Source organism: Bos mutus, chromosome 16 (genome assembly GCF_027580195.1).
Source record: "Bos mutus isolate GX-2022 chromosome 16, NWIPB_WYAK_1.1, whole genome shotgun sequence".
In the NCBI taxonomy this organism is placed as follows: domain Eukaryota; kingdom Metazoa; phylum Chordata; class Mammalia; order Artiodactyla; family Bovidae; genus Bos; species Bos mutus.
Window position 1 is genome coordinate 36,810,933 of NC_091632.1, and position 15,709 is coordinate 36,826,641.

Sequence of the window (15,709 nt, forward strand, 5' to 3'; positions counted from 1 at the left end):
GTGGGGGTGCGCCGCCGTTTTCCTGGCCTTCTGGGTAATGAAGTTTCCGGCGGCGACGCCTGCGCACAAGGCGGGGGCGCGCCGCCGCTTTCCTGGCCTTTTGGGTAATGTAGTTTCCGAGGGCGGCGCACGGCCTTGATTCGCCAAGTGGAGACCACCTGGAGTGGACACCAGTGCGATCCGCCGAGCAGGTGCCGCCCGCGGGGCCAGAGTTTCTGAGGATGTCGGCGGTGCTCCGGAAGCCCAAGACGTTCAAGCTGCGGTCCCTGCATAGCGAGAAGAAGTTTGGGGTGGCGGGCAGGAGCTGCGAGGAAGTGCTGCGGAAGGGGTGCCAACGCTTGCAGGTGCCCCGTGGGGCCGCGGGGTGGGAGCCTCCACTTGCAGGATGGGACCGTGCTGACCCATCGTCCTGCGGCTCGGGACTGGCCGAGCTCAGGCTGCCCCAAGCCACACAGTAGGCCCCCGAGTCCTGACGGTGGGAGGGGACGCTGTCCACCATCTCTGGGCAGAGAGCCTGAGCCTGACCACTGCCGATGGCCACGTGCCCACCCTGGGCTCTGTCCGGGCTCCTTTACATGGGCTTTGGTGGCGTTCAGGTGCCCTGCCCTGAACTGGGTGCTCACACCCCATTTCACAAATGAGGAAATTGATGCACAGAGGGACTGAGTAATCTGCTGTAGCCACCAAGGAAAGGCTGGTGTTTAAACCCAACCCAGTACTGCTGCTGCTGCTGCTGCTAAGTCGCTTCAGTCGTGTCTGACTCTGTGCGACCCCATAGACGGCAGCCCACCAGGCTCCCCCGTCCCTGGGATTCTACAGACAAGAATTCTGGAGTGGGTTGCCATTTCCTCCTCCAGTGCATGAAAGTGAAAGTGAAGTCGCTCAGTCGTGTCCGACTTGTAGGGACCCCATGGACTGCAGCCCACCAGGCTCCTCCGTCCATAGAATTTTCCAGGCAAGAGTACTGGAGTGGGGTGCCACTGGCCTTCTCCACAACCCAGTACTAGGTCCACCCAAAGCCTCTTAGCCGAGCCTCTGATGGTGTGGGCACTGTGGGGACGGGTGTGTGTGTGATAGGGGGTGGGCTGTGATTGGGGCCCTTCCAGGCTTCTGGGTCCTGGTGCCCGGTCTCAGCAGACGGTCTGAGTGAGTGAAGCCTCTGCCCCTGCGATCAGGAGCCCACCTGCTTGGGAGACATCTGGGGAGAATAAGAGGCACTGCTTTTGTACTTCCAAACCAGGGATGTGGGAGACGTCTGGGCTGCAGAGATCCTCATTTCCTGTGCTGCGGAGAAGTCCCCAGTGCCTTGTCTAGCTCCTGGGCCAGGTCAGGGCAGGGGAACTTTGGAGAGAACTGGGATGGCTCTCCTCCCTTCTAACTGCCAGGCTCGGGACAGCTCTGGCCTGAGGCCCAGGGACCCGGTTCTGGTGCCCATCGGCTCACGGCTCACATGCTCCCTGCCTTGGTTTCCCTGGAGTAACATGAAGGGTCAGGCTCCGAGGCCTCTTATGGTCCTTAGGTACTACTGTTCTAGGGATTTCAGCCATCCTTCCTACCCTTGTTGTCCTAACTTCCTCCCCTGGGCCTAGACCAGCGCTGGGTGAGTGCGTACTTGCATGGCACAGGGGGAGGGAAGGAACTGGGTATAAAAACTTATGAAATGGATCAATGTGGCATGGCAAAGGAGTAAACCTCAGCAGGTTCACAGTCCCGTGAGCTGGTCACACTTCTGTAGGCAGAGGCAGTGAGTCCTGTTCAGTAAGGTTCTCCTTAATTAATCAGTGCCAGGGAGAGACTTGAGCCGTAGGTATTGCGTGCTAACACCTGTCAGGCCGTGTGCCTCGGTGATGGGGATGTATTTACAGGCTTAGTGCAGTCAAGCGTCATTTTTGGAAACGGGCTTGAATTTTAAAGTGCCTTAGGGGGGCTTTGTTTGAAAGAGTCTGAGTGGTGAATCCTGCAAAGTGGTCACCAGTGTATATTCATCTCTGTGACTTTCTTAGAATGACCTACAGTAGGGGCCCTCGATGGATATTCTCCATATGTGCAGACTGCATCTCTGGCAGGATTCTTTACAACATGGTTCCTTCTTGTTCTCTGTGAGGGCTGCAGATGGGAAGACTTCAGCTGGCCACCCCAAGATTGGGCCCCCCTGAGACCAAGGAAGTGAGCATCCCACCCCAATCTCACCTCCTTCTTCTCCCCAGCTCCCCGTCCCTGGTTCCCGCCTGTGTCTCTATGAGGATGGCACGGAATTGACTGGAGATTACTTCTGGAGTGCCCCCGACAACTCAGAGCTTGTGCTTCTCACTGCCGGCCAGACCTGGCAGGGCTGTAAGTGTTGGAGATTTTGGAGACTGATGGGGAAGTGGGTGTGGTTGTGGAGGTGCAGAGGCTCTGCTAGGGAATGCCAGCCTTGGGAGGGAGGGTCCCCATGCTCTGGACCCTAAAGGAAGAAGCCCCTGGAGGCAGAGCTTGCTCAGATGGCTGAGTTGTCCATCCTCTTGGCCAGGAGCCCACCTGTCCAGTTGGTTGTTGTATGTGTCTCTTTAGGAAATTCCTTTAGTTTTATTTATGTTCATTTGAGGTGTCCTAGTATTGGAGAAGGAAATGGCAACCCACTCCAGTGTTCTTGCCTGGAGATTCCCGGGACAGGGGAGCCTGGTGGGCTGCCATCTATGGGGTTGCACAGAATCAGACACGGCTGAAGTGACTTAGCAGCAGCAGCAGTAACTCCTAAGGGCAGAGAGTGGGCTTTGTGGTTTGGAGGCTACCCAGTTTTATAGGAGAAGCAGAGCCAGAGAGCAAGGTTGTCCTGTTTACTGGGCTTTGTCGACCAAAATAATCAATAGACAGTCGATAATAAGAATAGAAAAGTTTTATTTGAGCCAAACTGAAGAATGTAGCCCAGAAGACAGTCTCTAAGATCACTCCGAGTATCTGCTCCGGAGAAGCAGGGTTTTCAGCACAGTTTTGTGTCTTCAGGACAAAGACTGTTAAACAAGTCAGGATGCATTCTCTTAAGGGTTCAGAAACAGCAGATCAGCATGTGCACAGAGCATCAGCATGGCCTTGGCACCAGCAGAATCTTGACCATCGAAGGAGTAACCATCATTGGCGTCCCAGGAACAGGGGCATTTAAACTTTATTTATTTATTTTGCTGCATTGCACAGCTTGTGGGATCTTAGTTTCCCAACCAGGGATTGAACCACGGTCCTTGGCAGTGAGAGCTCAGAGTCCTAACCATGGGATCTTTAGGGAATTCCCCAATCTTTACTTTTAACATGGACTTGCTTTACTTCTGGTCAGTGCACCCTTTTCTTTAATAATTAAGGCAGATGCACACCATATGTACGATCTACCACAGACAGGCTGTTCTAGTCAGCATCAAATTCAAGTTAACTTATGTAGAAGTCCGAACGACCCCCTGTGTCTCAGTCGGTAAACATTTCCTTAATCTGTTTTCTAAGGGACGGGCAGATGACTGACTCTACGCTCAGTGTCTGATCTCTGTCGGGTTTGTGGACACCCATCCATCCTCAGGTTCCTGTTGGCGCTGCCTTATTGGAGCCAGTGCCCTTGGAGGTGGGTCTTTAGTGGAGTCTTTGCTGGGTGACAAGTGCTACTATGGAGCCGTAAGCCACTGGCCAGGCATGTGCATGTCCCCCAGGAGGGTTGTCTGGCCCCTGTAGAAAGGGGCTTCCGATTCAGGTGCTGTGGGAAGGCAGTGGAGCTCCAAGGACTGAGATTGTCCTGCCCCCTCTGCTGAAAGGGTGGGGAGAGAGAGAGGCCCGACAGGAATGTGGATGTGGCCTCGGCCCTTGGTTGGGACTCTGCTGTAGCAGTGAAGGTGACATGTATGGTGTGGCAAGCATCCTTCCTCCTTCAGGCCTTATCCTTCTAGAGAAGTAAATCTGAATAACGTTACCAAGAAAAGGAAGGAGCCCCACGCTGCTTTCCAGAGCTGCGGTTCTGGCTTATTTCCGCAGCAAGGACAGGAGCAGGCGCCTGTGGCCTCACCAGGCCTTGTTGCTGTTTCTGCTTTAGCCACTCCGGCAGGCGTGTGGTGGTGTCTGGATTCACATGTTCCTCCCATCTGATGGTGTTGGCCATCTTCTCCTGGGCCGATTTACCACCTGTAAACCTTCTCGTGGAGCATCTTTTGTCCGCTGTGTAGCTGGATATTTTTCCTGCTTGAGTCTTGCGGGTTCTCCTGGTCCATTCTGGACGTGAGTCTCTGTCAGACGTGTGGTTGGCAGATAGATTCTCTGCAGCTCGTCTTTCTGTTTTCTTAACCAGGTCTTATACATGGAGTAGAGATTTTTACTTTTGATGAAGTCCTACTTGTCCCTTTTTATCTTTCTTTGTTCTATTTTAATCGCTAAGGCATGTCCAGCTCTAGATAGCCCACCAGGCTCCTCTGTCCATGGACTTTTCCAGGCAAGAATACTGGAGTGTGTTGCCATTTCCTTCTTCAGGGGATCTTCCCAACCCAGGGATTGAACCTGCATCTGCTATATTGCAGGTTGATTTTTTATCACTGAGCCATCAGGGAAGCCCCTTTATGTTTCTGTACATATACTTTTGTGGTTCGGTCTGAGACTTTTTCGACAAGCTCTAGGTCTTGAAGATTTTCTCTGTCTTTCTGCACCAGTTGCTATGATCACGTGGCTTTTCTTGCTTAGCCTGTGGAGGGTGGATCACACTGATATTTGAACTCGGAGCAGCCCCAAGTCCCTGAAATGACCCAAACCGCTGTGGGGCCTGTTCCTCTTGTGGGTCTGGACTTCTGCTTATTGGATGAAGAAGCCCTTAGTTTCTCACGCTTACCTGGAGGGCTGGCTGCTTTTGGGTGCGTGTGGAAAGGTGGGGAGTCAGCTGAATAGTGAAGGGATGAGCTGGAGCCTGAGGCCTCGAATGAGGGCCCAAGACCAGGTGGTTTCACTTGGAGGAGGGAAGGCCAAGGGGGAAGGGCAGCAACTCCCTTTGGTGTGTTTCATTTCCTGTGTCCTCCCCTTCTGTCCTTCCCACTGCCACCTTAAGTGTGGGGGGCCAGGCCCCAGGCCTGGAGCACTGGGCTGGTGGCTGTCGGGGCAGGGGAAGGAGGCGATTTCCCAGAGGCCGTGCTCCAAGGCCTGGTGGCCTCTCTGTCCCCTTTGGTGGTAGTCGTGAGTGACATCAGCCGCTTCCTGAGCGTGTTCCAGGAGCCGCACGCGGGTGTCATCCAGGCCGCCCGGCAGCTGCTCTGGGACGAGCGGGCCCCACTGCGGCAGAAGCTGCTGGCCGACCTGCTGGGCACCGTCAGTGAGAACATCGCGGCCGAGACCAGGGCCGAGGACCCGCCTTGGTTTGAAGGTACCTCATGGATTCTGGCCTGGAGGGAGCGGGTGTGGAGGGCTTCCCTGGGACTGACTCTCTGAGACCCGGGGTCTCCATCAGTTCCCAGATCCAGGGGTTTCCCAAGCACAGGGCCAGGGTCCAGGCAGCCCTGGGGTTGGCGGTTTTATTTTTCAGTCGTGATGAAGTAAAGTTCACCATCTTCACCATTTTTGGGCACTTAGTTCTTCGTTGGTATTGAATATATTCCCAGTGTTGTGCAGCAGCCCTGCCACCTGTTCTCAGAGGTTTTCATCCCAAACTGAGGCTCTGTCCCCAGTGGGCATCACTCCCCACCTCTCCTCTGCCCCTGGTCCCCCATCTTCCTGTCCCTGGAATATGACTCCTCAGGGACCTCGTATGAATGAGCTCATGCATCTTCCTTCTTCACTCAGCATAACCTCTTCATGGTTCATCGTGTGGAGACAGGTGTCAGGATTCCCTTCCTCTTTAAGGCTGAATGATATTTCATCTCATGGGTGGACCATATCTTCTTTATCCAGTCACCTGGTCCTATCTCACCTTTTGGACTGGTCTTCTGAGCCAGGTGGAGCAGCCCCCTTGGGAGAGCGGCTCCCCGGTGGCATTTGAGGTGCTCTGTGCTGGTGGACCAGAGATGACTTCCTTTGCAGAAGGAGCAGGTTCCCATCAGAACGTTTCTAGATGGAGCCGAGTCAAGAGCCCTCCTGTCCGCGCCTCCCAGGAGATCACAGCCCCAGGCTCCAGGCGTCTTGTCTCTCCTTCCGGCAGGCTTGGAGTCCCGGTTTAGGAGCAAGTCTGGCTATCTGAGATACAGCTGCGAGAGCCGGATCCGGAGCTACCTGAGAGAAGTAGGTCCTGGTGTGCTGGGCAGGTTTAGGGAGCCGGTTCTGCCTCTGGGACTTGGCTCCCAGGACCGGCGTGGATGTCAGAGGAGTGAGGGCTGGCGCCGGTGTGGGTGCAGGTGAACATGAGCCAGCAATGAGTTAGTTGCTTGCCCCGGGAGCCCCCTGCCATTGCTCCTTATACCTCATGGTCGGATGTCAGCCAGGAGGTGTCATGTTCCATTCTTTGCAGGCCACCCGCTACCCCCACACCTTGACCTTGCTCCCGGCTGTGTGTCCTGGACTAGAGTTTATCATTCGCGGTGCAGAACTGCCCACACGTGCTCTGTTGAGAGCACAAAGGAAACCTCAGGGCTGGGGTATCTGAGGCCTTGGGGCCTGACCCAGCTCCCCCTTGTCCCTGCTTCCACCCCTGCTGACCGTAGCCACCCTCAGGCTCCTTCTGCTGGTGAAGTGCTCTTCCCACGCTGGCTGATGGGTGATCCAGGGCATCATCCACAGGCCCCGCTGGGTGCCAGCCCCATTCTGTGATGAGCCATCTGCTGTCCTGCTGTCATTCCCACTGGGCCAGGCGGTCCCCTTGCTTCTGCCTGGTGCTCAGTGTGGACCCATGGGTGCGAGTCCTCACCTGCACTCCAGTGGGTGATGATGTGGTGGTCACTTCACCTGCACCCTTTTTCTCCGGTTTCTTGCCGCAAAGCACCGGGTAGCGCTCAGGAGACGGAGCAGCCAGTGTACCTGGAGCTTGAGCTTGTCTGACTGTGACCAAAGCTCCGTCTCATGGGCCCAGAGGAACTTTCCAGAGTCAGACAGTTATGGTGGGTGTGAGCTCTGACCCCCAACCTCAGGGCCCTGCTGGGACTCCAGGGGGCAGGATCCAGAACCCCCAACCTCAGGGCCTTGCTGGAACTTCAGGGGGCAGAGTTCAGACCCCCCCACAACCTCAGGGCCCTGCTGGGACTTCAGGGGGCAGAGTTCAGAACCCCCAATCTCAGGGCCCTGCTGGGACCCAAGGGGGCAGGGTCTTTGAGGGCCGTGGCATTCAGTGGACTGGGATCCAGGCAGCAGTGGGTTTTAGGATGTGTGGCCAGTGCTCAGGGATGCCCCTGCCTCTCCAGGTGACCTCTGGCGCCTCCCTGGTGGGCGCAGAGGCTCGTGAGGAGTACCTGCGGCTCGTGGGCTCCATGCAGCAGAAGCTCCAGGCTGCCCAGTACAACAGCAGCTACTTCGACCGAGGGGCGAAGGCCGGCCGCCGGCTCTGCACCCCCGAAGGCTGGTTCTCCTGCCAGGTGAGCCACGAGTGTCTCCTGGGCCACCCTGGCCAAGGCCTGGTGAGCTGGGGCAGCCCTCGGGTGCCAGCTTGCACAGGGTGAGGGAGTGGTCAGCCCCACTGGTGGTTCCCAGATTTCAGTGGTGTTGCAACCCCTGGAGGCCTTGTGAGGACGGATGGGTCCCTCCCAGGGTTTTTGTTCAGCAGCTCCGTAGGGCCTGAGAACCTGCCTTCCTGACGAATTTACGTGGTGCCTGTGCAGGGAGGGGTCAGAACACGACTGCTTGTGAGCAGAGACCTTGTCCTGGCCTCAGAGGAGGGAGGCGTTTGTTTGGGTGGTGGCTGATGCGTGGTCTGCCCTGTGGGAAAGCCCGGATGAGAGAGCCCGCCCGGATTCAGGGTCGTGGCCGGATGCGACATCTCGGCACTTGTACGTAGAGCTTGGCGCCCTGGAGGGGCGGCGTCGGCTGGCAGCAGCGTTCTGAGCCGTGGGGACAGAGCAGGGGCACTGCTTGCTGTGTGCTGCTGCTTGCAGGCCAGCTGTGGGTGGACGTGAGCTGCATGTAGCACTTGCAGTGAAAGCCCCTCCCTGCCACTGGCAGGGGGCCAGTCTCCCCCCCATAGCCCCCTGTGCCTCTGTCCCCCCTCAGGCAGCCCCCTCCAAGGGTGATGTCCCAAGCACCCAGACACTGCTCCTTCCCACCTGGCTTCACGTCACTCTCACCTGACCACTCCCTCCTGGGCAGTGTGACCTGAGCCCGGCAGTATGTGTGGCAGGGACAGCGACCAGCACTTCCACCCCAGCACCTCCACCCCAGCCTGGGCAGGCTCTGGGTCGAAGGCCTGTGAGCGAGTTGGGTGGTGGGTTTCTTGCAGAGAGGCTGTGGGGGCCCTCAGGGTGCCGGGGTCTCTGGGTGGGGTGCAGCTGGGGCTTCAGGGGGAGGTGACGCTTTAGTGCGTCTGCGTGGCCCAGCCTGTGCAGGTAACAGGGAAATGCTGGGATGCCATAGAGGAGGCAGAAACGGTGCAGCCATGTGATGGAGCGGTGTGGGGAGGGCTGCGGGCACAGGAGGTACACGGTAGGGAGCCTGGCATTCCTGGCGGCTGACGGGTTAACTGGTCCCCTCTGCAGATGCAGTGCATTACTGGGGTCACCAGGGAGTGGGGTGCCTTGCCAGGACAGAGTATCTGCCTCCTGAGCACAGACCATGTACAGGGCCTGACCCCCGACTGGGGCGCCCCCGACTTGGGGGAGCGGCTCTTTGGCCTCAGGGCCGTCACCTCTTCTCTTCCATCCAGGGTCCTTTTGACGTGGACGACTGTACCTCCAGACACTCCATCAACCCCTACAGTAACCGGGAGAGCCGTGTCCTCTTCAGCACCTGGAACCTGGACCATGTGTGAGTGCGCGGTGTGGGGGGTGTGGGCACAGACTGCAGCGCACCTGCTGGCCTGGCCCTGCCTGGCCTCCAGGGCTGATGGCCGCCTGGTGTTCCACACACTCAGCTCATGGATCACAGACCCACGGATGTCCATTGTCACCTGCGTGGTGCTGTCACTCAGTGTGGTGGCTCAGGTCCCCATCCATACCAGTGCAACCTTCCGTGCCCCCTCGCCCATCCCCAGATCCCACCAGTGGGCCAAGCTGGTGGTCGGCAGCCGAGGGCCCAGTCAGTTTGGCACCAGTGGGATCCCTGCCTGTCCCAGGGCGGGGGTGGGGGGACTGGGCGGTGATGTGCAGGGCGTTTCCCGCTTTAGCCAGTGTGAGTGCGTCTTGGGTGGCAGGATCGCTTTTATGTGTACGTCAGCTCATTCAAAAAAGAAATGGAAAATTTTACTATTTTAACCGAGACGCTTTTCTTGTTGACTCTTGAACAACATGGGGTTTGAACCACGCGGGTCCACTTACACACAAGGTTTTTCAGTAGGAAATGCTACAGTTCTCCATCCGCATTGGCTGAATCCATGGATATGAAGGAGGCACAGATACGGAGGAACCTGCAGGCAGAGCCCCCGCATAAAGACATCCTCGGGTTCTCGCCTGCGTGGGGCGCTGGCTCCTTGTGTCCTCGTCTGCCCCCACGAGTCTCAGGTTGCTCTGCAGGGTGGAGAATCCTCGGGCCCCAGCCCTGCCCCCCTTGGTGTCGGACCTTCTGCATGCTCCCCGCTTGCTGGGTGGGGAGCAGCTTCTCTGGCCGCAGGTCGTTTGCCTGGTTACTAGGAAGGTGGGCTGTCCGTGAGTTTGTCGGCCATTCGTGTTCTGTGAAGTGGCTGTTGCCGCCTCTGCTCGTTTTCTGTCTGGCTTTGGTCTCCTAATTAATTTGTGGGAATTCTTTCTACATCCTGGACACTGGTTCTTTGAGGGTATGTTTTTATGTTTTGGGCTTGTACACTGGAGCTAGGGTCATGTCTCCTGAAACACGTCGGTTACATTTCCGCTCTTTCTCTAAATGTATGTACATCCACATAGATACACATTGCTGCTGCTGCTGCTGCTAAGTCGCTTCAATCGTGTCTGACTCTGTGCGACCCCATAGACGGCAGCCCACCAGGCTCCCCCATCCCTGGGATTCTCCAGGCAAGAACACTGGAGTGGGTTGTCATTTCCTTCTCCAATGCATGAAAGTGAAAAGTGAAAGTGAAGTCGCTCAGTCGTGTCTGACTCTTAGCGACCCCATGGACTGCAGCCCACCAGGCTCCTCCATCCATGGGATTTTCCAGGCAAGAGTACTGGAGTGGGGTGCCATTGCCTTCTCCGTAGATACACATACTGGCTTTTAATTTAAAATGTGGTTTTGACCAGGAGGCAGCCAGGGTCTGAAAACATTGGCTTCTTTTCCTGAGATATGGCCACAGGCCCACCCTGACTGGTGGGGCTGAAGCCACGAGCCATGTGTTTAAATAGTGAAACGCAGAGGAGTAACTGACTCTCAGTGCAGCATATGTTGTCCACCCTCCTGGACGGTGTCACCGCAGCCCAGGCCAGGTTCCTTGTCCCAGCTGGTGGCCTTTTCAGGGCTCTGGGACGCGGCTGCAGTGGCTGGCTTCCAGAGTCTGCCCTCCTCCCCCACCCTCAGGCCCCCTCACACCACGAGGGTGCATGCACCAGGTTGCAGCCTGTCCCGGGAATGATGGCTGGGTGGCGGGGCAGGGGTCCAGGTGGGCTTCAGGTGGGCAGGGCTTCTGGGCCCAGAGGCCCGCTCCCGAAGCAGGGGCCCCGGGAGCATGGGGCTGGTCTTCCTTCTGAAACAAGCACTTCCCTCCCTCCCTTCAGAGCTGTCCTTGGCCTCTTCTTTAACTTCATTCATTTGGCTTTTATTTTTCATTTGTTCTTTCTATTTTGGAGGTGTTTTTCTTGCTTATCAGTTACTTTGCATCTCTCTTGTCCTCTAAATACACATTTCAGGTCGGAGTCTGCTTTAGCCACTTCCTGTGAGTTGGGTAACTGTATTGTTATTTGAGTCTAAGGACTCTGTCATTTCCGTCGCAATGTTATGGCTGCTCTGTGAACCGTTTGGTGTTAGTGTTAGTTGCTCAGTTGTATCTGACTCTTTGCAACCCTGTGGACTGTATGTAGCCCACCAGGCTCCACTAGCCCACCCGGCTCCTCTGTCCTCTCTGTGTGGGATTCTCCAGGCAAGAATACTGGAGTGGGTAGCCGTTTCCTCCTCTAGGGGATCTTCCTGACCCAGGGATTGAACCTGCGTCTCCCGCATTGCAGGCGGATTCTTTGCCGTCTGAGCCAGGTGTAGAGGTAAGCATGTGTCTTCAGTCGCTGCCGGATTCCTGGCTGCCTCTCCTGGCACCTGTTCACTGCCGCAGTCACTCATGACTCCTCCAAGCCTGCATGGTGGCGGTGTGAATGTTTGTGGACTCAGATCCACGTGGCCTCAGATATGCGCGGCTGGATTTAACCTGATCTGCTGCTCCCGGCCCGTCCTGTCAACCTCGACATGTCCTTTGGTCTGAGGGCTGTCCCACTGGCCATGTTATTTCTTTTATTCCCACAGGCTTGAGACGGTCCCATCTGAGCTGACAGCTGCCATCCTTTACCCGTGTGGTGAGGCTCAGTCAGAGGCTGTCAGATAACTGCATGTTGATTCCTTGCTGGCGGCTTCCATACCACCTGCAGCCGTATGTGGTTGGATGTGTAGAAGTTGGATGTGTGTCTGCGTGAGAGGTGGGCCAAGGGGCCTGGTTTTCCACATGACTGGAGGTTCACAGGGTGCTGATGGCACCCTGGGCACAGCAATTGTGGGTGTCCTTACCTCGAGCCTCCTTCCCACCCCCACGTTGCATCTACTTGGCCACCTGCTCCAGCAGACACGGAGCCGGGGAGGCCTGGTGCAGGCTCACACATGGGTACGTCCTCTTTGAATGCCATCATCACCACTCAAGGGAGCCCAACCCAACCTGCAGGGAGGATGAAAGACCCTGTGGGGAGAAGGGCCAGCCCCCAGCCAGCCCACCAGCAGAGCACAGCCCTGAGAGTGGGCCAGGCCGACCCACAGACCATTAGCGGGGGTTGGTAATTCATACAGAGGCTTTTCCTTCCTCTTCCGGAAGACCCGGACCCTTGGCAGCTTCTCTCTTCCTCCTCCTGTAGGGTGGGGGTCTCAGCCCCACCCCTCCTGGCTTTCGAGGCCTCTGGGACCCCACCAGGACTGGAACCCTGGTGGGCTGTGGAGTGCAGCACAGTCCTGTGGTCCAGCCACCGTTTCTGTGTCTGCAGAGGGAGCCACCTTCTTTCTTTTATTCCCAGATACTTACTCCTTGGTGCTCAGCATTTCTTTGGCATGCGGACAGGGCCCTCTGTGCCAGTGTAGTGGCCCCGAGCCCCCAGCTTCGCTGTTTCTGGTCCCATCTCATCAGTGTACAAGCTTCTCCATTGGGTGCCGTGAGGTCTTTTGAACTGTTGTTTATACGTGAAATCGGGTCACATAAAGCGATGTCATGGTTGTTTTAAATGGATACACGTGTCTGCAGATAAGATTATAGGATGAGGTCTGGAAAGGCAGATGTCAGACCCTTAATGGGGATTGTCTCTGGGAAGTGAGATTAAAGGCTGTAGTTGGAGGTGACTGTAGCTTTGTTTGTAAGGTTCTATTTAAAAAATGTTCATATATCATCCTGTAATTTTTTAGTGAATTTGCACATAGATAAAGTATGAGCCAAGGAAGTAGAATGTTGTTGTTCGTGTGATGGGACTATGCTTGACTCTCATTTTTTCCAGCGTACTTCTCAGTATTTTAACTACGCACCATGTACTTTTTACAACGTGAGATGGCTGGGTGGCTGGCCTGGTGGGCGGGGGCCATGTACGGCGATGGTGCCCCTGTCAGTCTGGGAAGGGGTGTCTCCAGCGCATCGGTGGCTGCTGGGTGAGCCCTTTCCCAGTGCCCATCCCCCTCCGGCTGGGATGGTCTGAGGGCGGCTCCTCTGAAGAGCTTCACTCTCTCCACCGGTCTCTCCTGGAAGCAGCCAAATCTTGATGGCTCAGCAGAAGATCCTGCTGCTGCTGCTGCTAAGTCGCTTCAGTCATGCCTGACTCTGTGCCACCCCATAGATGGCAGCCCACCAGGCTCTGCCGTCCCTGGGATTCTCCAGGCAAGAACACTGGAGTGGGTTGCCATTTCCTTCTCCAATGCATGAAAGTGAAAAGTGAAAGTGAAGTCGCTCAGTAGATGAGGCGCTAACTAAATGGGGGCAGGTGGCGGGGGTATTGTGACGACAGAAGATGACGTCCCTAACCTTGCTTTACAGAATAGAAAAGAAGCGTGCGGTCGTGCCCGCGCTGGCTGCGGCCGTCCACGATGCAGAAGGGAGAGAGGTGGACTGGGAGTACTTCTACCGCCTGCTCTTCACCTTGGAGAACCTCAAGTTAGTCCACATTGCCTGCCACAAGAAGACCACCCACAAACTCCACTGTGACCCCAGCAGGGTCTACTGCACCCCAGCAGCACCGCGGAGGAAGCGGCATGCCCGCCAGCGCCTGTGACACGGCCCCGGGAGCACGTGCATCCTTCCAACAGGTGCTACTTCACGCAGCGTGGGGGACCTTTAGGCCCCTAAGGAGGGGTTGAACCCATGCTCCCTGCATCGGAAGTGCAGAGTCCACCCTGGACCACCAGTGATGTCTCAGGTGCTTGTTTTTTTGGCCACTCCAATATTCTTGGAAAAAACTTGAAAACATTATCCTACAGACTCTGGTTGGAGCACATTTCTGAAGCTGTTTTCTGACCTCCACGAGCTCAGCTGCCAGAGGACAAGTCTTGGGGCTCCCAGGATGCCTGGGGTCAGGAGTGGCGGCCCTGAGGCTTCACCTGTGTGAGTGCAGTGTCCCCCATCAGGTAGATTCCCCTCTTGCCTGGCCACTTGGGCAGGTTTCGGGGAACTTCAGCCCCATGGACCTCCACTCCTCAGGCAATGCAGTGCCCCCTCCTCAGGCCTCTGCTGAATGGTTGAGAGTTGTGCCTCTTTTTGGGTAAAATACGAGGATATTCACTGCTGTTCTGTTTCCAACAGCAAACAGTGGGAAACCCTCCAAATGTCCAGAGAGCTGATTGTGGCATGATGCTGAACCATAGGAAATTGCTGTTTTTATGGGTCAGAAATGGTCAGATTAATTTCATGATTCAACCCTACACATCTACCTAATACAAAACACTGTAGCAATTTCAGGCGTTTTGTGAGGTGCGGGAAGCTGGCTGTTAAGCATACAGGCGAGGAAGGTGGCTTGGCCATGTCCAGTGTGACGAGTGTGTATCACAAGCATGTGCTGGTCATGCAGAGACTGTCACAAAGGGAGGAATCCTGGGGGGTGGAATGGAGTGTGACTGAATCACAAAGGACCAATTTTCTAAACCATGCATTTTATGATCCTTGAAGATTTTAAAATGATCATTTCATAATTTTTTAAAATTTATTTTTTGAAGTCACATTTTATAATACTTAAATTTTTATACTTATTGTATAATCACAAAAGCAATAAAGATTTTTAAAAAATAAACATGTCAAAAAAGTTTGCCCTCATTGAGAATGACGAAAATGAGAAAAATAAGGGGTCAATGACTTAAAAAACTGACGCAAATCTATGTCACCGAAACATACACACACTTAATTTTTTTATTATTATTTTTAAAGAACTTTAAAAACGTATTTATTTGGCTGCCCTGGGTCTTAGTTGCGGCATGTGTGATCTAGTTCCCTGACCAGGGCTGGAACCTGGGCCCCCTGCATTGGGAACTCGAGAGTCTCAATGGGCCACCTGGGAAGTCCTTCCACATACTTTACAAAGTGCCAGTCCTCTGTGGGATTTGAGAAGTGCTCTGTCAACTCATGGTGTCGACCTGGTCTGATGGGAAGTGGGGACATGGGAGGGGCCAGATGCCCCAGAGCGCGGCGGTCTTATCTGTGCAGTGGAGTCCCAACCACACCCAGGGGCCCTGGTCCCGCCAGCTCCACTGACTGCCCCCCGCAACTCCCCAACACCCTGCGCTGCGGGGGTGCACCCATTCCAGCCTCTTTCTGACGTTTCTGGAAAGCAGCTCCACAGAGCTTCCTCAGGACCTGCCTCCTTATTCTACCCACCCCAGACACCCTGGGCAGGATGCACCCTCAGATTACTCACAATTAGAGCAACTTAACATGCCCTGTAATGTGCTTTTCGAAACTTTAATTCATCCCGGGCCTGATCCGTGTTCCTCCTGTTTTGCTTGTCACCCTGGGCTGGCCTGCTGGGGTGTCTTCTCTGTGCTGTCTGGACGTGTGAGTACAGAACAGGTTCCCCAGATGTGTCGCACTGCCCCAGCCCCTCTTTACAGGGACACCTGGAGTTTTCTTCTGGTGACAAAGACTTGCCACAGACACAGACTTGCCACCTGCCTCCAACACCCAGCAGAGTCCACAGGGCATTCCCTGTGCTCAGCGTGACCCTCCAGTCACCACAAGAGACCACAGCTGTGACTTAGGGGTGACAGCTGGTACTGGAGGGTGGGCGGGACGACCTACCGTACCATCATCCATCGTGGGTTAGAGATAGAAAAGCTCAGAACGTGTAAGAAGCTGCCCGGGGCTGACAGGGCAGCCTGGGGGGCTGGGGAGGACCCTCTCCATGTTCCCTGAGGACCGCGAGCTGCCAGACCTTGGGCTTCCAAGACTAAAGGTGACATTTTGCATTTTGGTGGGAACATGAGGAGGCACACGTCCTGCAGGGTTGACGCTTCTCCTGGGAGCCAG

General features: G+C 55.7%; 1 protein-coding gene across 9 annotated transcripts; it reads left to right on the plus strand.

Annotated features, from left to right (window-relative positions):
• Nucleotides 1–27: 27 nt before the first annotated feature.
• DFFB (DNA fragmentation factor subunit beta) lies at nt 28–14,483 on the plus strand. 9 transcript variants are annotated; one of them, XR_011467249.1, is made up of 9 exons: nt 28–344; nt 2,208–2,334; nt 5,168–5,356; nt 6,128–6,207; nt 7,320–7,490; nt 8,771–8,871; nt 9,397–11,225; nt 11,482–13,078; nt 13,235–13,258. XR_011467249.1 is itself a non-coding variant. In XM_070385107.1 (8 exons), exons 1-7 carry the CDS (start codon nt 222–224, stop codon nt 11,558–11,560), a joined length of 870 nt encoding a protein of 289 aa, XP_070241208.1. In that variant the 5' UTR covers nt 31–221; the 3' UTR covers nt 11,561–11,605; nt 13,235–13,373. The 9 variants fall into 9 exon arrangements, 3 of the variants coding, with proteins under 3 accessions (XP_070241208.1, XP_070241209.1, XP_005903711.2); XR_011467248.1 differs by having other exon boundaries at nt 9,397–13,078; XM_070385107.1 differs by lacking the exon at nt 9,397–11,225 and having other exon boundaries at nt 31–344; nt 11,482–11,605; nt 13,235–13,373.
• The last annotated feature ends 1,226 nt before the right edge of the window (nt 14,484–15,709 follow it).